Source organism: Carcharhinus amblyrhynchos, chromosome 10 (genome assembly GCF_965287045.1).
Source record: "Carcharhinus amblyrhynchos chromosome 10, sCarAmb.v2.hapA, whole genome shotgun sequence".
NCBI lineage: Eukaryota > Metazoa > Chordata > Chondrichthyes > Carcharhiniformes > Carcharhinidae > Carcharhinus > Carcharhinus amblyrhynchos.
The window spans coordinates 2,669,820-2,692,635 of record NC_137333.1 but is presented as its reverse complement, the minus strand read 5'-3'; the positions used below and the strand labels follow the sequence as shown (position 1 = coordinate 2,692,635).

The window sequence follows — 22,816 nt, the reverse complement described above, 5'->3', positions numbered from 1 at the left end:
TGGGATTGCAGTCGGACACATTAACATCCGGCTTCAGACAATTCAAATTCACCCCCACTGTTCCGCCAGCTCTCCTGACTTAGTTTTTCTTTCAAGACCCAAGCTAAACTTCACTTGGACACAGAGCAAAATCAGGGACACCAAATGTCGGCTTTGCATTTGCATTTCCAAACACTCGGATAACTCAATAAATGCCAACTGGCGTAGGCGTCACCCCCTGTTGGAAAGTTAACCATCTGGTTTACCCAAGCTGCACTGAGTGAATTTAAAACACATTTCACCTCATTTCAACAGCTGCCAATTTCACTTCCTGAACTTGGACCAAGCACAACTTTGCGTCTCCTTCTAACTTTCAATAACATCTTTGGGGAAGCATTTCCACCTCAAAGCAGTTTGGTTTTTTCTTTTATAAAGAGGGGGCTGTCAGTTCCACAGAATAAACAACATAATTATCTGTTCAGAGATCATCCAGAGACAGAACAGTTCCAGCAAATCATTGCTTCAAAATCACTCGCTCAGTATTTCACTCACTGTAACCATTAGGGGCAAACCCAAAATACACAAACACAAGGGAGACAGACAGAGAGAGGAGAGGGAGGGGGGGCAGGCAGAGAAACAGAGAGAGACACACAAATAGAGAGACAGAGAAATGGAAACAGAGAAATAGAGAGAAAGAATGAAATACAGAAAGCAGAAAGGAAATTGGGAGAGAGGAAAATATAGAGGGAGAGAGAAAAATTGGAAGGGAGAAATAAAGAAAGCTTAAGAGAAGAGTGAAGTAGAGAAAGAGAGAGAGAGGGAGGGAGAGGGAGAGAGAGAGAGAGAGAGAGAGAGGAAAAAAAGAGGGGAAAAAGAGGGACAAAAAGAGAGGAAGTGATTGACAGTAAGAGAGAGAGAGAGAGGAAATGAAAGGTGGGAATGAGAGACAGAAAGTGAGAAAGGAACCAACAGGGAGGAGGAAAGAGAGGAAAAAAGAAAAAAGAAAAAGTGAGATGAGAGAGGAGCAAAAGGAGATATTACACAAACTCTTCAGGACAAAAGTGGATTAAAATTGATATGCTTGTTTTTCTTAACAATATAGTTTCTCTTCTTGCAGCATTAATGCTGACAGGATTCATGATTCTTTGCAGTTGCTTTCATTCAAAAACAGATTTAAATTGAAAGTATATTTTTGGCAGAGGGCCCCATTCCACTGTCTCAGCAATACTGGGGGATGTAGGACATTTGACCGTGCAGATACACTAACACACCAGGGAAACTCTCACATCCGTGAACGTTTACTGTCCCGGGACGTTCCAATCACATCGAAGCTCGAACATGTTGGTCTTGTCACGGTTCCAGTTGCCCACTCAGTGTCAAACCCAAACTGTGGCAGCGAGACTCTGACACTCAAATCCCAAACCTAGCCCAATCTTCTTGGCTCTTTTACTATGGGAATTTTTTTTTACAGAGCTAAAGCTACTTCCCAGCAACTTAAAATCCAGCCTGATTGTGCCTCTGCTCAGAGAGGCATCCTCAATCTCACTCCCCTGCGCTTTTCCCATAACCCTCAAAATTTCTGCCCTTCAACCATGGTGGCACGATGGCAGAGTGGTTAGCGCTGCTGCCTCACAGCGCCAGGGAGCCAGGTTCAATTCCAGCCTTGGGTCACTGCCCGTGTGGAGTTTGCACGTTCTCCCCATGTCTGCATGAGTTTCCTCCAGGTGGTCTGGTTTCCAATGATGTGCAGGTTAGGCGAATTACCTATGGAAAATTTTTCTGACATAAATATGTTGGTTGGAGTGATTGGTGGGGTAAATATGCGGCGTTATGCCCATTGAGCTGAGGTGGGATGCTGTGTTGGAGAGTTGGCACAGACTTGATGGGTCAAACAGCCTCCTTCTGCACTTCTCCAACTTCCACCCTAAACACGTTAAAGAAGCCATCCCCTACGGACAAGACCTCCGCATACACAGGATTTGCTCAGATGAGGAGGATCGTGACAGACACCTCCAGACGCTGAAAGATGCCCTCACAAGAACAGGATATGGTGCTCGACTCATAGATCGACAGTTCCGATGCACCCACAACAAAAAACCGCAGCGATCTCCTCAGAAGACAAACACAGGACACAGCGGACAGAGTACCCTTCGTCGTCCAGTACTTCCCGGGAGCGGAGAAGCTACATCTTCTCCAGAGCCTTCAACATGTCATTAATGAAGACGAACATCTTGCTAAGGCCATCCCCACACCCCCATTTCTTGACTTTAAACAACCTCACAACCTCAGACCATTGTTCGCAGCAAACTACCCAGCCTTCAGGAGAACAGTGATCACAACACCACACAACCCTGCCACAGCAACCTCTGCAAGACATGCCGGATCATCGACACGGATACCATCATTTCACGTGAGAACACCATCCACCAGGTACACGGTACATACTCTTGCACCTCGGCCAATGTTGTCTACCTGATACGCTGCAGGAAAGGATGTCCTGAGGCATGGTACACTGGGGAGACCATGCAGACGCTACGACAACAGATCAATGAACACCACTTGACAATCACCAGGCAAGACTGTTCCCTTCCTGTTGGTGAACACTTCAGTGGTCACGGACATTCAGCCTCTGACCTTCGGGTAAGCATTCTCCAAGGCGGCCTTCACAACACACAACAGCGCAGAGTCGCTGAACAGAGACTGATAGCCAAGTTCCGCACACATGAGGACGGCCTCAACCAGGATCTTAGGTTCATGTCACACTATCTGTAACCCCCACAACTTGCCTGGGCTTGCAAAATCTCACTAACTGTCCTGGCTGGAGACAATACACATCTCTTTAACCTGTGCTTAACCCTCTCTCCACTCAAATAATCTGTATCTTTAAGACTTGATTATCTATAAAGACTCACATTCCAACCATTATTTTGTAAGTTGAGTTTATATATTTATATGCTTGTTGTGAACAGAACTCTGACTTATCTGATGAAGGGGCAGTGCTCCAAAAGCTAGTGGCGTTTGCTACCAAATAAACCTGTTGGACTTTAACCTGGTGTTCTGAGACTTCTTACTCCTGGACTGCAGGGATTCTTTGAACCACTTATCCAATTCCCTTTTAAAAAATAATACCAAATCTGCTTCCATTACCCTTTTGGGCAAAGCATTCCACATCACAACAGACTGTGTAAAAAAGAAATCTCCCCATCACCTACAAAAGGAAGGAAGGATGTGCTGAACTTGGAGAGCGATCCCGGGACTGATAAAGGCGCTGGGTTTGTACTCGATGGAGGTTAAAAGGAAGAGAGGGATCTCATGGAAACTTACAGAATACCCAAAGGCCTAGACAGAGTGGACGTGGGGTTTCCATGAGTCAGCGAGACTAGGATCCGAGGGCACAGCCTCAGGCTAAAGGGATAACCCTTTAGAACTGAAATGAGGAGGAATTTCTTCAGCCACTGGGTGGTGATGCTGTGGAATTCATTGCCACAGAAGGCTGTGGAGGCCAGATTATTGAGTGTATTTAAAACAGAGATAGATAGGTTCTTGATTGGTAAAGGAATCAGGGTTTATGGGGAAAAGGTGGAAGAATGGGGTTGAGAAATGTATCAGCCACGATTGAATGGCAGAGTAGACTCGATGGGCTGAATGGCCTAATTCTGCTCCTATATCATAAGGTCTGATGGACTGATTCGTTCAAACTTGTAGCTCTGAAACAGTCGCTTGGCACGGTGTTAAAAGGGGTTGACTTTTGCATCGTCCGTTTGGAAAGGTTTAGGATACCGGATTGCTTCACGCCGCAGGGAGGGACATGTCTCACCTTTCCTTTGGATTTTCCACCAATTTGTGTCCTCTGGCAGCTTCTCCTTATTTACTCCATCAATGTTTGTGAAAACCATTCTTAAAAATCCTCCTCCTACTCTCAGGAGAAGAATCCTAACGTGTCCAGCCTCATCACATGAGCTTCATCCCTTGTACCCTTCCAGTGACAAATTTCTCATTTAGCCATCTGATCAAATGGTGGAGCAGGCTTGATGGGCTGAATGGCCTAGTCCTATTTCTTAAGATCTTAAATCTTCTCTGCACCTCTATAAAGCCTCGACATCCTTTCTAAACTGTGGTGCCCACAATATACCATATTCCTGCTGAGGCCTAACCAGTGATTATAACAGCTTTAGCATAACTTCCTTGTTTTGTACTCTATGCCTCTATTTATAGTTTGCGTATACACACACACACACACCCACGTACGCTCACACATGCTTCCGTACTCCTGCATACATACACAAACACACAATCGCTCCCCATGCACCTACCCCCCCCCCTCCCACACACACACCCCTGCATGCCCCCACCTGTATCACAGAATCGTAGAATCCCTACAGTGCAGACAGAGGTCATTCGGCCCATCGATTTTGCACCGATTTTCCAACAAGAGTATCTTACGTAGACTCTATCCTTATAACCCCACATATTTACCCCACTAATCCCCCTAACTCTACACGTTTTGGGACACTAAGGAACAATTTAGCATGGCCAATCCATCTAACCCACACATGTCTGGATCTGGGAGGAATCTGGAGCACCCGAAGGAAACCCAGGCAGACACGGGGAGAATGTGCAAACTCCACACATGATGTGGGTATGCCGGCGTTGGACTGGCGTAAACACAGTAAAAAGTCTGACAACACCAGGTTTTAGTCCAACCGATTTATTTGATAATGGACTCACAAGCTTTTGGGGTTAGCCCCTTCGTCAGGTGAATGGAGAGTTCTGGCCTCAGACACAGCATATAAAGCACAGACAGTTTAGAGATTACTGATTAGAATGTGAATCCTTACACCTAAACTGCTGTTCAAGACCTGAAGTGGCTGACAATGTGAGTGGAAGGAGCACTGATCACAGGTTAAAGAGATGTGTATTGTCTCCAGACAGTACAGTAAGTGAGGTTTTGCAAACCCAGGCAAGTCACGGGGGTTACAGATAGTGCGACATGAACCCAAGATCCCTGTTGAGACCGTCCTCATGTGTGCGGAACTTGGCTATCAGTCTCTGTTCAGCAACTCTGATCAGTGCTCCTTCCACTCACATTGTCAGCCACTTCAGGTCTTGAACAGCAGTTTAGGTGTAAGGATTCACATTCTAATCAGTAATCTCTGAACTGTCTGTGCTTTATATGCTCTGTCTGAGGCCAGAACTCTCCATTCACCTGACGAAGGGGCTAACCCCGAAAGCTTGTGAGTCTATTATCAAATAAATCGGTTGGACTAAAACCTGGTGTTGTCAGACTTTTTACTGTGCAAACTCCACACAGACAGTGACTCAAGACCGGAATTGAACCTGGGTCCCTGGCGCTGTGAGGCAACAGTGCTAACCACTGTGCCACCATTTGCTGGTATTTTTGGAGCATATGTACACATATGCACACTCGCACACACAAACTTGTTTCCATTGCCTCTCCTCATCCTTTCTTGCAGAGTATTTCTCTTATTCATTCACGGGATGTGGGCATCAGTGGCTGGACCAGCATTTATTGCCCATCCCTGAGGGCATTTAAAAGTAAACCACGTTGCTGTGGCTTTGGAGTCACATGTAGGCCAGGGAAAGCACGACAGATTTCCTTCCCAAAAGGAGAGGCGATGGCCTAGAGGGATTATCGCTGAACAATTAACCCAGAAACTCAGCTAATGTTCTGGGGACCCGGGTTCGAATCCTGCCACGGCAGCTGGTGGAATTTGAATTCAATAAAAATAATGTCTGGAATTAAGAATCTACTGGTGACCATGAAACCATCGCCGATTGTTGGAAAAACCCGTCTGGTTCACTAATACCCTTTGGGGAAGGAAATCTGCTGACCTTACCCGGTCTGGCCTACACGTGACTCCAGAGCCATAGCAATGCGGTTGACTCACAACTGCCACCCAAGGGCAACTAGGGATGGGCAATAAAATGCTGGTCAGCCAGCAACACCCACGTCCCACGAATGAATAAAAAAAATTAATGAACCAGATGGGTTTTTGTGACATTGTTAGACTTTTAATTTCACCATCCACCATGGTGGGATTCGAACTCAGGTCCCCAGAGTATTACCCTAGGTTTCTGGATTACTAGTTCAGTAACAATACCACCTCCCCTCTGTCACTTCACACAAATAGAAAGAAACTGCAAATATTTGGAAGATTGAAATTAATTCATGGATCTGTCAATTAGCAAAGTGATCTTCCTGTAATTTTTTTCACTCTCAAGTCTCTTTACAATAGATGGAAGCAGAGTTTTCATCCTTTGTAAAAAAGGGGGAAATTCTGTTGACAGACTCGGTCAATAGAAGATAAAAATAGCTTTATTTTTAACAAGGCCCCTTTGTCTCTGTGTTAAGGGAGTGGCTATCACAAATAAAAGCTTACAAAACCCTTTCATCCACAAACCTTAGAGATTAGCAGATCATGAAAAACACACAGTAAAATGAGCACTTTAATCCCCTGTGGACTGACTCAGTGACTCACCTCATCCCTCAGCCCAGTTGTGTAGGCAGCACTCTCACTCGAGCTTGTAAGGAGGTTCTGAGATTTCTCTGGAGACAGAGGGGCGACCTGATCGAGGGGTGCAAGATTACGAGGGACACGGACAGAGTGGTTAGGGAGCAGCTGTTCTCTTCTGTTGATGGGTCAGCCACGAGGGGACATAGGTTCAAGGTGAGGGGCAGGAGGTTTGGCGGGGGGGGGGGGAATGTGAGGAGAAATCTTTTTACTCAGGGGATGGTGACGGTCTGGAACGCGCTGCCTGGGAGGGTGGGGGACGCGGGATGCCTCACATCCTTTAAAAAGTATCAGGGTGAGCACTTGGCACATTGTAACGTTCAGGGCTATGAGCCAAGTGCTGCTAAATGGGATTAGGTGGGAGTTCAGGTGTTTCTAATGTGTCGGTGTGGACTTGATGGGCTGAAGGGCCTCTTCTGCATTGTATGATTCTGAGAGTTCAAATCTCATTTGAGATGCTAAAACACAAAAACATCTGGAATTACGAATCTGCTGATGACCGTGAAACCATTGTTAATTGTTGGAAAAAGCCTTGAGGGAAGGAAATCTGCCATCCTTACCCGGTCTGGCCTACATGTCACTCCAGAGCCACAGGATTGTGGTTGACTCTCAAGTGCCCTCCAAGGGAAACTGGGGATGGGCGATAAATGCCAGCCAGCCAGTGGCACCCATGTCCCACAACTGAATATAAAAAATATAGGCTGATACCTGACACCCGCACGCGAGGGAGTGCTGCACTGTCAAAGGTGCTTTCAATTCCCTAACTACCCTCCCAAGCGGATGAAAAATATCACATGGGGAATATTTCATTGAGGTGCAGGGGCCAGTGCCCTGGCCAATTTATCCTTCAACTGGACATCACACACCAATAGTTACCTGCTCATTACCACATTACAGTTTACGGGATCTTACTGTGCAGAGAATGAGTGCTGTATTTTTGACCTTCTAACGCTGACTATAGTTCAAAAGTATTTCATTGGTGGTAAAGCTTTTTGGGACATGCTGAGGTTCAACATAAAGGTGCTACATAAATGCAAGTCTTTCTTTTCTAAATACATACATAAACAACAAAGATATTTTTGCCCTGAGTGTAATATAACAGCATTGCAACGCGGTATTTCAAACCAGGCATTCCGTAGAGGTTTCTACACCATTCTCCCCGTGTCTGTGTGTGGGTTTCCTCCGGGTGCTCTTGTTTCCTCCCACAGTCCAAAGATGTGCTGGTTAGGTGGGTTGGCCAGGCTAAATTGCCTTTAGTACTCAAGGTGTGTAGATTAGGGGCATTAGCCATGGGAAATATGTGGGGTTACGGGGATGGGATGGTGGAGAGAACCTAAATAAGATGGCCTCCTCCTGCAAAGTAGGGATTCTGTGAACAGAAGGAGACCATTCAGCTTATCATGATGGCACCATCCGTAGCAACTCAACATTAATCCATACTGTCTCCCACAATTCTGCTTCCTCTAAACTCCATCTGTTCTTCTTCGAGAAGACACAGTGGTCTCTGCTTCAACTCTCCACACATGCCAGCCTCTTCAGCATCTTCCTAACCCTCACACCTCAGACCAAATCCAAATTCTCTCTCGAAACAGGACCCAGCACTGCCGACAATGATACGGAGGTAACAACCATCCAAACTATCTTTAACCCTTTGTTTGCATGAGATCTTTGAGCATCATTTCTGATGAGGTTACACACAGTGGTTGGCACTGCTGCCTCACAACACCAGGGAGGTTCAATTCCTGGCCTGGGTCACTGTCTGTGCGGAGTGTGCACATTCTCCCCGTGTCTGCGTGGGTTTCCTCCAGGTGCTCCGGTTACCTCCTACAGTCTGAAAGACATGCTGGTTAGGTGGATTGGTCATGCTAAATTCTCCCTCAGTGTACCCGAACAAGTGCTGGAGTGTTGCAACTAGGGGATTTTCCCAGTAACTTAACTGCAGCGTTAATGTCAGCCTACTTGTGACAATAATAAATAAACTTAAACTTTATTTACAACACTGTCCTGTGATGGTGTTTAGGCTCCATATGAGCCTCCTCCCAATCCTCCATGATCTTCCCTCTATCAACATATTCTTCTATTCCCTTCTCCTTTGTGTGTTTACCTACCTTCCCCATCAGATGTATCTATAACAATTCAACTCAGCCACTTCCTGGAATCATAGAGTTCTGCAGTACAGAAGGAGGCCATTTGGCCCATCGAGTCTCCACCGACTACAATCCCACCCAGACGCTATCCCCGCAACCCCATGCATTTACCCTAGCTCAGTCCCTCTAACACTAAGAGGCAATTTAGAATGGCCAATCCACCCAACCCGCACATCTTTGGAGTGTGGGAAGAAACCAGAGCACCCAGAGAAAACCCACGCAGACATGGGGAGAACATGCAAACTCCACACAGACAGTGACCCAAGCCCGGAATTGAACCCGGGTCTCTGGTGCTGTGAGGCAGCAGTGCTAACTACTGTGCCACCCTGTGGTAGCGAGTTCCACATTCTCACCAATGTCAAGAAGTTTCTCCCACATTCCTTACAGAATTATAACTCACTGTTTGCAAAACAATTTCACCTCATCTTCCCCCATTGGTTCTTTTTGCTCAATTACGTTAAACCTGTGCCCTCTGGTTAATAATCCTTGTGACACCAGAAATAGTTTCTCCTCAATGGCACTATCAAAATCCCGTGTACACTGGAGTAAAGGGTGTGTTCCTGAGTGCATATTTTTCAGCAGAAGGTGGGCTTTGGCTTGTACACAGGTAACATTCTCAAGTGATTGAAATCCAAGCCTCTTCTTCAAAAATGGGGTGGCATGTTGGCACAGGGTTAGCACTGCTGCCTCACAGCGCCAGGGACCTGGGTTCGATTCCCAGCTCGGGTCACTGTCTGTGTGGAGTTTGCACATTCTCCCTGTGTCTGCGTGGGTTTCCTCCGGGTGCTCCGGTTTCCTCCCACAGTCCAAAGATGTGCGGGTTAGGTTGATTGGCCATGCTAAAATTGCCCATTAGCATCCTGCGATGCTTAGGTTGGAGAGATTAGTGGGTAAAATATGGACGGATATGGGGGTAGGACCTGGGTGGGATTGTGCTCGGTGCAGACTCGATGGGCCAAATGGCCTCTTTCTGCACTGTAGGGTTTGTATGATTCTATGAGTTGGAATGTCTTGTTGAAATTGTACAAGACATTGGTAAGGTCATATGTGGAATGTGTGTACAATTCTGGTCACCCTATTACAGAAAGGATATTATTAAACTAGAAAGAGTGCAGAAAAGGTTTACTAGGATGTTACCGAGACTTGATGGTTTGAGTTATAAGGAGAAGCTGGATAGACTGGGACTTTTTTCTCTGGAGCATAGGAGGTAAACGGTGATCTTATAGAGGTCTATAAAATAATGAGGGGCACAGATCAGCTAGATAGCCAACCTCCTTTCCCAAAGGCAGGGAACTCTAAACTAGAGGGCATAGGTTTAAGGTGAGAGGGGAGAGATACAAAAGGGTCCGGAGGGGCAATGTTTTCACACAAAAGGTGGTGAGTGTCTGGAACAAGCTGCCAGAGGCAGTAGTAGAGGTGGGTACAATTTTATCTTTGACAGTTACATGGGTAGGATGGGTATAGAGGGATATGGGCCAAACATGGGCAATTAAGAATAGTTTAGTGGTTTAAAAAAAAGGGCAGCATGGACAAGTTGGGCCAAAGGGCCTGTTTCCGTGTTGTAAATGTCTATGACAATTATAACCTCAAGCCAGGGGTCAGAGGGAGAATGGCGCAGCTGTGAAGATTAAACGCATGTGTGGATAAAACATCCACATCAGAATCCCTGTCAACAAAGTATCTCAAAGCTGTCAGCTCCATCACTTCCAAACTATTCATCTGGAAGTTCACACATTCTTGAACCCACTTACCTTGCTGATCCATTTACTTATCCCTCTGTGGTATCTTTGGAGTGTTTTTGCCCTTAGGTTTATTGCTGGCCACAGATAAGATAGTCCTCGCATTAACAAGCATTAATATCTTTTCAAAGCAGCTTCCATTTCTCTATCCATTGAGAGCTGTTCCATTCATATTGACTCTGGAGTGAATTGAGAGCAAAGAGCCTCTACAGAGTGTTACACAGGTATCAGCTTCAACCCATACCTTGCAGCTTAGAGAGGATTGAGTATACTGAGAGGATTGAGTTTACTGTGTAAATACAACCTGTGTTTTGGGGGAAATACTGACAAGTCAAAAGGCTCATTTCTTGAAGTTTAAAGTTTATTTATTTATTATTACAAGTCAGTTTACCTTAACACTGCAATGAAAATGCCCGAATCGCTACACTGCAGCACCTGTTCGGGTACACTGAGGGAGTATTTATCATGGCCAATCCACCTAACAAGCACGTCTTTGAGGAAACCCATGCAGACACGGGGAGAACATGCAGACTCTACACAGACAGTGACCCAAGCTGGGAATCGAACTCAGCTCCCTGGCATTGTGAGGCAGCAGTGCTAACCACTATACCACCATGCCGTCCTCAATACAGGAAAGTAATATGTGCAGAATCAGAACATATATGACTTTTGAGGGGCGACTCTTTAAGATGCTTTATGTTTGACACTGGGTTCAGTTCTTAGAACATAGAACACTACAGCACAAACAGGCCCTTCGGCCCACGAGTTGCGCCGATCACATTAACACCTACCAATCCATAGACCTATCTATAACCCCCAATCCCATTAAATCCCATATACTCATCCAGAAGTCTTTTAAAAGACCCCAGCGAGTTCGCCTCCACCACCACTGACGGCAGCCGATTCCATTCACTCACCACCCTCTGAGTGAAAAACTTACCCCTAACATCACTTCTGTACTTGCCTCCCCACACCTTCAATCTGTGTCCTCTCGTAGCGACCATTTCAACCCGGGGAAATAGTCTCTGAGAATCCACCCTATCTATTCCTCTCAACATTTTATAAACTTCTATCAGGTCGCCTCTCAACCTTCGTCTCTCCAGGGAAAAGAGTCCCAGCTCCCTCAACCTAACTTCATAAGGCATGCCTCCCAGTCCAGGCAACATCCTTGTAAATCTCCTCTGTACCCTTTCAATAGCTTCTACATCCTTCCTATAGTGAGGCGACCAGAACTGCGCACAGTACTCCAAGTGGGGCCTGACAAGGGACTTATAAAGTTGCAGCATTACCTCCCGATTCCTAAACTCAATCCCTTGATTAATGAAGGCCAGTACACCGTACGCCTTCTTGACCACATCCTCCACCTGCGAGGCCTTCTTGACAAGGACGGGAGCGACATGAGCACATTCCTCAAGACGGTGCCCAGAAACCAGAATTAACCACCAAGAGACAAAAATTCCCTTCTCGCAAAGCCACTTAAACACCATTAATGAAATAACCAGATCAAAAAGATATCTGATGCACTCATGCTCTTTAATTAAAGAGATTTTCCTCAGCTGGTCTGTACGTGAATCCAGATCCAGTGTCACTGTCTCTGAAACAGCCCAGCCAGACACTCGGTCAAGAGGTTGGCTCACTGTGAGCTTCTGAAGGGTAATTCGAGATCGAGAACCACACACTGAAGTGGGTGATTGTAAATCATCTCCAGCTGAGCTGTGGGGTAGTTTGTGGCGTATGCGGCACTGATGGATCAAGAACTTAATCCAGGGAAATAAGAGGTCAGGAAGAGGCCGTTTATTTGGACCATAAACATGGTCCAGAATTGAGCGAGATTTGTGACCCAACTCCTTTACCTTGAGACCCTTGATAACAAAAATCTATCAATTGCAAAAGTTACACTTGACACGGGGTCAAAATCCATTGTATTATTTAAACCGGGCTCCTTGGAGCTTTTTTTATGTTGGGTTTATTCATTAGTGTCACAAGTAACCTTACATTAACACCGCAATGAAGTTACTGTGAAAACTCCCTTCTCGCCACACTCCTGTTCGGTTTCACTGAGGGAGAATTTAGCGTGGGCCAATGCACCCCAGCCAGCACATCTTTCAGACTGTGGGCAGAAGCCCGTACGGACATGGGGAGAACATGCAGACTCCACACAGACAGTGACCCAAGCCGGGAATGGAACCCGGGTCCCTGGCGCTGTGAGGCAGCGGTGCTAACCACTGCGCCACCGTGAGATTTTTTTTGAGGGGTGACTTTTTGATGTTTGGGAGACTCCTGGCAGGATCTTACAGCATCGCTCGGGCGAGATCGTAAAATCCCACCCACGGTCAACGGAGATTTCCATCTGGGGCGGACGAGGTGGTAGAGTGTCAAAGAATACAGAGTGAAGAAAATTCCAGAACAGGAACAGGCCCTTCGGCCCTCCAAGCCTGCACCGACCATGCTATCTGACTGAACTCAAACCCCCTACCCTTCTAGGGACCATATCCCTCCATTCCCATTCTATTTCGGCCACCTTCTTTTCATTCTCACTCACCCCTTAGACAACGCAGCAACACAGTAACATCACTTTCAACATTTCCACTGGATCTTTCCCTGTGTTCCCTGCCTTAATGTGGGTATGCCGGCTTGCGAGTATATTATCAAATAAATAGGTTGGACTAAAACCTGGTGTTGTCAGACTTTTTACTGTGTTCCCTGCCTTAGACAGGCAAGATAGCAGAAAAACCACAACAGGAAGACTCTGTAACGTATCGCCGCTTCATCCAATCCCTTGCCAGGGATTAATGTATCAATGCTGTAAATGTCACAGGAACATTGGATCAGGCCATTCAGCCCCTTCACGCCTGCTCCAGCCATTTGATAAGATCATTGGGGGTGATCTGATTGAGGTCCCAACATCACTTTCCTGTCTGCCCCCTTCCCCACCTCCACCCCCCCCCAACCAAACGACTCCCTTGTCGATCAAGAACCCAGCCTCAAACACACTTAGTGAGACCAAAACAAATAACCCTCTGACAGAAGGCTCACCAAGTTAGACACAATTAAAGAAGAGGCAACAAAAGCCTCTCCCCAGCGCTCTGAGCCAACAACATCAGGATATACGGGGGAGTCAATTTAGATCGGAGTTGAGGAGGAACTTCTTCACACAAAGGGTGGTGAATCTCTGGAATTCTCTGCCCGTTGAAGTGGTGGAGGCTGCCTCGCTGAATATATTTAAGTCACGGGTAGATAGGTTTCTGATAGACAAGGGAATTAAGGGGAGAAAGCAGGAAAGTGGAACTGATCCACTTCAGATCAGCCATGATCTTATTGAATGGCGGGGCAGGCTCGAAGGGCTAGATGGCCGGCTCCTGCTCCTATTTCTTATGTTCTTATATAAAAGAGAATATTCAGCCATTCTGAGCTGCAATAGACAGCTGGCTCCCACAGCCAAACGGACGGCAGTTTTATCTTTTTGGCATATGTGCTCGCTCGGAGTCAGATGGCCTAACTATACAAGTTTCTATTGTAACACCAACAATTCTACAATGAAAAGAGAAATCCTGGCAGGATGTCGTGGCTCCTTGATGTGAAGGAAAGATGCAGGACTTTGTCCTTGAACCTTTTCCAGCGGCTCCAACTCCCAGGTGAAACTTCAACGTTTCTGGGACACTTGTAAACATAAAACTTGTACAATTTCCTCTCATCTACTTTCAAAAACAGCCGCTCATCTGGCCAAGGGAAATTACTTCAGCAACAGTACGCCCGGCATTTATCACAATCAGACACCAGATTGTACAAGAAGACCTGCATTTGTGTAGCGCCTTTATATTGCTGGATTTGCACGGGAGAGATGTTGAAGGTGTTTTTTTCGCCTTTGCAGTAATTAAATCAAATTCGGCACGGTGGGGGAATAGAATTCTCTTCCCAGAGATCAGTGGAGGCTGAATATGTTCAAAACTGTAGAGATTTTACATTGATAAGGAAATGAAGGGCTACAGGGGTGATTGGGGAGTAGGCAGGAAAGTGGAGCTGAGGCCACAATTAGATGGAAGAGGTTCAAGGGGCCAAATGGCCTGTTCCTGCTCCCATTGCTTATGTTTCTGATCAGCATAATCGGCATGGTGGTACAGTGGTTAGCACTGCTGCCTCACAGCGCCAGAGATCCGGGTTCGATGCCCGGATTGGGTCACTGTCTGTGTGGAGCCTGCATGTTCTCCCCGTGTCTGCGTGGGTTTCCTCCGGGTGCTCCGGTTTCCTCCCACATTCCAAGAAGTGTGGATCAAGTGGATTGGCCTTGTGAAACTGCCCTTTAGTCAGGGGGGCTGGCAGGTAAGTGCATGGGGTTAGGGCCTGTTGGGTTAGTGCAGACTTGATGGGCCAAATGGCCTTCTTCCGCATTGTAGGAATTCTATAACAAATACGATTGGACTTTATCTTTAAAAAAGTGAAGAAAATGAGGCTTTTCATTGACCAAATACCCCAAAGCTTCCACTACCAGAGAGCTACACCTGAATTGTAATGACTGTTTGATATGGAACCTGTCCCCATCAAATAATTCCCATCACTGTTTCAATGCAGGAAGTGCAGCAACCAATTTGCACACAGCAAGCTCCCACTCAACAACTAACGGTGATCATTACCAGGTCATCTGTGTTTGTGACAATGATTAAGGGGTGAAAATTGACCAAAATCTCAGGGATAATTCCGCTATTCTTCTTCACAATATAGTGCCACAGAACACTTTACATTCACAAGCGGGTAAACGGAGCCCTCAATTTAACATCCCATCCAAAGGACAGCACCGCCAACAGTGCAGCACTCTCAAGGTGTTGCATGGGAATGGCAGCTGAGCTCGGGTCCTGGAGGGGAACTTGAACCCCTAATCTTCTGAGTCTGAAGCAAGACAGGGTCCAACCAACCACTGAGCCACAGCAAGGATGAGATGGCTGCTTTTGTCTTGTAATGTTGGCCAACGGAACCCACTGGCCCACTTGAACAGAACTCGCCTGCTCTTTGAAACGGTGTCACGAGATGGTGTAAGGGGGGGTTGCAAGTCCTTGACTAACTGCTCTGTCAAAATAACCTTCTCGCCGCAGAGGCGATAAATGCTCACGACTGAACTACAGCAGAGACGCACACAAGTAGGTGCCTTTGACAGGAGTTAAGCTTTCACCAGTAAACATTTATAATAACAGGGCTTAGCACATTAAGCACACATGGCCTCCTCCATATGGCTTTTCTTTTACAAGCCAAAGTTAAAAGTATGTCAACATCTGTGGATTAAAAAGCTAGCAACATTTCCTTGTGACCTCTCCCCTGACTTTGTCATAAAAAACCTCAATTGCCTCATGATTCAAGGGGAACAATCGCAGGAGCAACCCTTTTCTTCAAATTGCGCCTTGTTATTTTCCTGCAGATATCTTTCTCGACCAAAATACTCCCAGCTGACCTCTGACCTTCAACCTTCTGTGAACCTGAGGCCGTCCAAAACTCTTCCTCCCTCCTCATCGTTTCCACCAAGTTTTGTCCATTCTTCACCCTGACCCACACACGGTTAAGTCAGACCTAGATTTTCAAATTTTCATCCAAATCCCTCCCCACCTCTGTAACTCTGTCGAGGCGGCACGGTGGCACAGTGGTTAGCACCGCTGCCTTACAATGCCAGGGACCTGAGTTCGATTCCCGGCTTGGGTAACTGTCTGCGTGGAGCCTGCACGTTCTCCCCGTGTCTGCGTGGGTTTCCTTCGGGTGGTCTGGTTTCCTCCCACAGTCCGAAAGACGTGCGGGTTAGATGGATTGGCCATGCTAAATTGCCCCTTAGAGCAAGTTGAGGTTAGGTGAATTAGCCACAGTGAATGCGCGGGTTACGGTGATTGGATAGGGTGTGGGCCTGAGGGAGATGCTCTTTGGGAGATTTGGCTCATGTGCGATGGGCTGAATGGCCTCCTTCTACCCTGTAGGGATTGTGTGGTATAATAGTATTGTTCAGTCCATACACAGGCTGCAATTCAGTACTGAGTTACGCGGCACTCTGGATGTTATGTGTGACATTTGCATGAACATATAGTTCTGAAATCATCTTGGAAGTTTTTTTGAATATAAATCATTATTTAATAATGTTTATTTTAATTTAGTGTTTGGTTACAGTGAGGAAGTTGCCTTTATCACAATCAGATCACAACGGCTCCTAAACAAAGTCACATCTGGAGGCCATTCAGCCCATCAGGCATGTTCTGTCCTTCAATCAGGTTTTGCTGATCTTTATCTTAACTCCATTTACTTCCCTTGGTTCTTTAGCCCTTAATACCCTGACTGAACAACAGACTATCAGTCTCAGTTTGAATATGTTCAATTGACCTCCAGCCTCAAGTGGGGTTGGGGAGAGGGAGATAATTCCAGATTTCCACTCCCCTCCGTGTCACTAAGCGCCTCCTGACATCACTCCCGAACAACCTGGTTCCAACTTTAAGGTTCTATCCCCCGTGTTCTGGAAATTTTTTTGTATTCATTTGTGGGACATGGGTGTCGCTGGTTGGCCAGCATTTATTGTCCATCCCTCGCTGCCCTTGGAGGGCAGTTGAGAGTCAACCACATTGCTGTGGGTCTGGAGTCGCACGTAGGCCAGACCAGGTAAGGACTGCAGATTACCGTCCCTAAAGGACATTAGTGAACCAGATGGGTTTTTCTGACAATCGACAATGGTTTCATGGTCATCACTCGATTCTTAACCCAGATTTTTTTTATTGAATTCAAATTCCATCATCTGCCATGGTGGGATTCAAATCCGGGTCCCCAGAACATTCGTTGACTTTCTGGATTAATAAACTAGCAATAACAGCACGAGGCCAATGCCTTCCCTATCAAAGGAAATAGTTTCTCTCTATCAAGACAATCAAATCCTTTAATCATCTGAAACACCACAATTAGGTCAGTCCTTCATTTTCTATAGTTAAGTTAGTATGAGGTTAGTCTATGTAACTGTGTCCTCACACTTTAATCTTGTTAGCAACAGTACCATTTTGACAGAGTACAAGGATGAGATAGAGAATCTGGTGAGCTGGTGCAGCAACAATAATCTCTCCCTCAATGTCAACAAAATGAAGGAGATAGTCATCAAATTCAGGAAACGTAAAGGAGAACATGCCCCTGTCTACATCAATGGGGACGAAGTAGAAAGGGTCGAGAGCTTCAAGATTTCAGGTGTCCAGATCGCCAACAACCTGTCCTGGTCACCCCATGCCGACACTATAGTTAAGAAAGCCCACCAACGCCTCTACTTTCTCAGAAGACTAAGGAAACCTGGCATGCCAGTTACGACTCTCACCAACTTTTACAGATAAGAACATAAGAACATAAGAAACAGGAGCAGGAGTAGACCATCTAGCCCTTCGAGCCTGCCCCGCCATTCAATAAGATCATGGCTGATCTGTCGTGGCTCAGTTCCACATTCCTGCCCTCTCCCCATAACCCTTAATCCCTTCTCTTATCAAAAACCCATCAACCCACGTCTTAAAAATATTTAGCGAGGCAGCCTCCACCACTTCAACGGGCAGAGAATTCCAGAGATTCACCACCCTTTGAGTGAAGAAGTTCTTCCTCAACTCCGTTCTAAACCGCACCCCCCTTATCTTGAGGCTGTGCCCCCTAGTCCTACTGTCCTTTCTGAGCGGGAAGAGTCTCTCCACCTCTATCCTATCCATCCCATTCATCATCTTATACGTCTCAATGAGATCTCCCCTCATTCTTCTTAACTCTAACGAGTACAAGCCTAGTTTATTCAGCCTCTCCTCATAGCTCAACCCCCTCAACTCCGGTATCAGCCTAGTAAACCTCCTCTGCACTCCCTCCAAGGCCAAAATATCCTTGCGTAAGTACGGCGCCCAAAACTGCACACAGTACTCCAGCTGCGGCCTCACCAATGCCCTATACAGCTGCAGCAAGACCTCCCTACTTTTATATTCAATCCCCCTCGCTATGAAGGCCAGCATCCCATTCGCCTTCCTGACCACCTGCTGCACCTGCAGGCTGGGTTTTTGCGACTCATGCACAAGGACCCCGAGGTCCCTCTGCACCGTCGCCTGCTGCAGTTTTTCGCCACGTAACTAATAGTCCTTCCTACCATTATTCCTACCAAAGTGGACCACCTCGCACTTGCCAACATTAAATTCCATTTGCCAGTTCCTGGCCCATTCGCCCAGCCTATCTAGATCCTTCTGTAGACTCTCCACACTCAAGAACAGCTTCTTCCCTGCTGCTGTCAGCCTTCTGATTGGACCTACCTTGCATTAAGTTGATCTTTCTCTACATCCTAGCTATGACTGTAACACTACATTCTGCACTCTCTCCTTTCCTTCTCTATGAACAGTATGTTTCGTCTGTATAGTGTGCAAGAAACAATACCTTTCACTGCATCCCAATATACGTGACAATAATAAATCAAATCCTTCCTCAGTTGCAGTGCCCAGGAATGAACTCAGTAATCTATTGCTACAAAAATGAAAAAGCACAAGGAACATTATCAGTCTAAAATTGGAGTTAATAACCACCTGGAAATCATCGTTGGGGAAAAGCAGCATGTCCCGTAAAGGATCACTGATGATTTGTGCTTTCTTCTGTAGTAAGACATTCTCGTAGTCTATTGGTTCAATATCCTTTGGTTTAGCCTGGAAGGAAATCACACAAAACAAAATGTTCAGGTCCAAAGGTTTTACATTGCCAAAGTGATGAGTTCTTAGCATTCAAACAACTCGCCTTGGTCAGCACTACAATTCTTCATGGTGGAACAGCAACAGAGCAAATGTCCCTTGTCACAGAGTCAGTAACAGTGACCCAGCCCAGATTACCACTGGAAACAGGGCAGCTATATATTCCTTCAAGGCCACAGCCCAGTTCACTGACACAGACACCGAAACTGTTCACAACACTCCAGGTGCCATCTCATCGAAAGCCTGTACAACTGCAGCAAGACAACTTCACTCCTGTACTCAAATCCCCTTGTGATGAAGGTCAACATACCATTTGCCTTCTTAATTGCTCGCTGTGCCTCTGTGTGTTAGCTGGTAGTAACTCATGAACAAGGACACAACATTGGACATCAACCCATCCCAATCTCTCATCATTGAAGAAATACTCTGCCTTTATCAAAATGGGTAACATCACACTTACTCACGTTATATTTCATCTATTATGTTCTTGGCAAATGAAAAGCCTGGCACAGGATGGAAACATGAAAAGATTATTTTGGCCAACCTCTGAATAGAACACACATGATGATTGTGTAATTCGGGCTTCACAGTGAGCTGCGAAAACAATAACACGCACACACACACACACACACACACACACACACAGACATGTGAGCATACAGACACACGCACAGACACATGTGAGCATACAGACACAGTAGCACAGTGGTTAGCCATGCTGCTTCACAGCTCCAGGGACCTGGGTTCGATTCCCAGCTTGGCTCACTGTCTGTGTGGAGTTTGCACATTCTCCTCCTGTCTGCGAATGATTGAATACAAATAATAAAGTCTATTGATAACCATTGATGTAAAAACCCATTGGGTTCACTAATGTCCCTTAGGGAATGAAATCAGCCAACCTCACTCCGCACGTGTGTGTGTGTGTGTGTGTGTGTGTGTGTGTGTGTGTGTGTGTGTGTGATGTGTCCTGGTGCCTTTGTGCATGTAGAAAGAATCACAGAAACCCTACAGTACATAAAGAGGCCGTTCGGCCCATCGAGTCTGTACCGAGACAATCCCACCCAGGCCCTAATCCCATATCATAAGAACATAACATAAGAACATAAGAAATAGGAGCAGGAGTAGGCCATCTAGCCCTTCGAGCCTGCCCCGCCATTCAATAAGATCATGGCTGATCTGTCGTGGCTCAGTTCCACTTTCCCGCCCTCTCCCCATAACCCTTAATCCCCTCTCTTATCAAAAACCCATCAACCCGCTTCTTAAAAATATTTAGCGAGGCAGCCTCCACCACTTCAACGGGCAGAGAATTCCAGAGATTCACCACCCTTTGAGTGAAGAAGTTCCTCCTCAACTCCGTTCTAAACCGCCTCCCCTTTATCTTGAGGCTGTGCCCCCTAGTCCTACTGTCTTTTTTGAGCGGGAAGAGTCTCTCCACCTCTATCCTATCCATCCCATTCATCATCTTATACGTCTCAATGAGATCTCCCCTCATTCTTCTAAACTCTAACGAGTACAAGCCTAGTTTATTCAGCCTCTCCTCATAGCTCAATCCCCTCAACTCCGGTATCAGCCTAGTAAACCTCCTCTGCACTCCCTCCAGGGCCAAAATATCCTTGCGCAGGGCCAAAATCCCTGTATATTTACCCACTAATCCCTCTAACCCACACATCTCAGGACACAAAGGGCAATTTTTTTTTAAGCATGGCCAATCAACCTAAACCGCACATCTTTGGACTGTGGGAGAAAACTGGAGGACCCAGAGGAAACCCACACAGACATGAGGAGAATGTGCAAACTCCACTCCTCCGGTTGCTCCGGTTTCCTCCCACAGTCTGAAAGACGTGCTGGTTATGTTGATTGGCTGTGCTAAATTGCCCCTTAGTGTCCCGGGATGCATAGGTTAGAAGGATTAGCAGGGTAACTATCAGGACTAAGGGGATAGGGCCTGGATGGGATTGTGGTTGGTGCAGACTTGATGGGCTGAATGGCCTTCTTCTGCACTGTAGAGAATCTGTGATTTGGGGCAAGATTCAGTAACCAGTGTCCTTCCAGCTAATTTATCAGTTCCTTATTAATACCCTGTAAACTTCAAATCAAATCTCCCCTCCGGGGCCTGGTTCAGCACAGCTGCAAAGATCAGAATGGCTAACCACTTGTTTACCAATAACTCAGGAGGCGGATACAGAACGCTGTTAACTCCAAAACGTCAGATGGCAAGATCATGGTTGCGGACAATAGCTGGGTGTGGATCTGTTCATACTTGGCTGCACCATTTCCTACTCCCGCCTCGGGGACTTCCATCTACACAAAGCAACTGAGGTAATGTCAAGCTCCAAGCCAGAACTAAATCGTAACCCGAGTGGCAAAAGTACAAAAGCGACTCGGGACTTCACGTGTTGCAACACTTGAAACAAGTCATTCTGTTCAAGAGGCCTGCCCATTGTCACCCCTCACAAAACCATTCCAGCATGAATGGCCAGGAGATCCCCCCCCCACGGCCCCCCAGTGATTCAAGTCCGTGTGGCTCTTGTTCAGAGCTTAGAGTCAGACAGATCTGCAACGCTAATGCTCTCCGCAGATGCTGCCAGACCTGCTGAGTTTTTCCAGCATTTCCTGTTTTTAATCTCGTGTTACACCAGTGCACAAAATTACGCACTTGCATGCCTGTTAATGTATGTGCCTTTCATGAACAGAAAATCTGGGCAATTTTCCACCACGGTTCGTCAGGAATGTGGAGGAGGCAGAATAGCTCAGTCAGTCAGCCTTCTTTCAAATAGCAGCCTTCAGCAATGATGGATTTTTGCAGAGTGGGTTTCGGAGACCGGCTTCTGCAATTTCATTAGTGAGCCATCAATAATGGTAAAAAGAAATACTGATCCTCCCATTTTTCACCAGCAGGAATTTTGCCTGGAATTGTAATCTCTGCACAGAACTAAAACATTTACACAACTCATTGCCAAACAACAACTGAAATACGGCAAGATTATCAATCAGTTTTCAAATATAACTGCTCAAAGGCATCATTTTTGGCTTGCTAATGTCAAATAACACACACGCGCGCACACACACACACATGCACGCACACTCACACACGCACGCACACTTGCAGATACACGTGCATGCACACGCACACTCACATGCACACGCACACACTTGCAGATACACATACCCACGCGCACACTCGCATGTGGCTTTTACCATTTAAAAGCAGTTCCTCCGTACTGTCTGGCATTAAATATGAAGAATATATTCAGAAAGATCATAAACATGATCCAATGAACAGGTTTTAATGGAGGAAAACTACAAGATGTAAACTTGCCTTTATATAGCACCTTTAACAACAGGAAAGACCTGCATTTTTTTCTTATTTTGTATTGCTTGTTTCCTACATTACAACAGTGAGGGCGCTTCTGAAGTATTTTACTGGTTGTAAAGTGCTTCAGGACATTGAGCGATTGTGAATGACGTTACAGGGATAAATACAGGTCTGTTTCGTTTGGTACCTTCAATGTAATAAAAGTTCTCAAAGTGACACATAGCAGCATTGTAAAAGAACATTCAACACTGAGCAGCGTAAGGGGATATTTGGGCGGGTGACTGAAAATGTGGTCAAAGAGGTCGGCTTTAAGGAGTGTTAAAGGGGGAGGGGTCCATGATATCAGGTTCTGGAAGACAATCACTCACAGAGGAGTAATCAGGGGTTGAACAAGTGGCTGGAACAA

General features: G+C 46.2%; 1 protein-coding gene across 3 annotated transcripts in view; it reads right to left on the bottom strand.

Moving 5' to 3' along the window:
- The window catches only part of LOC145349516 (dedicator of cytokinesis protein 9-like), a 305,922-nt gene that overhangs the window by 192,880 nt on the left and 90,226 nt on the right, over positions 1-22,816 (bottom strand). For all 3 annotated transcript variants that reach the window (XM_080198064.1, XM_080198065.1, XM_080198063.1), the window contains exon 2: positions 18,936-19,052. In XM_080198064.1, the coding sequence (XP_080054190.1) occupies positions 18,936-19,052 (117 nt within the window). The remainder of the gene's footprint in view (positions 1-18,935; positions 19,053-22,816) is intronic.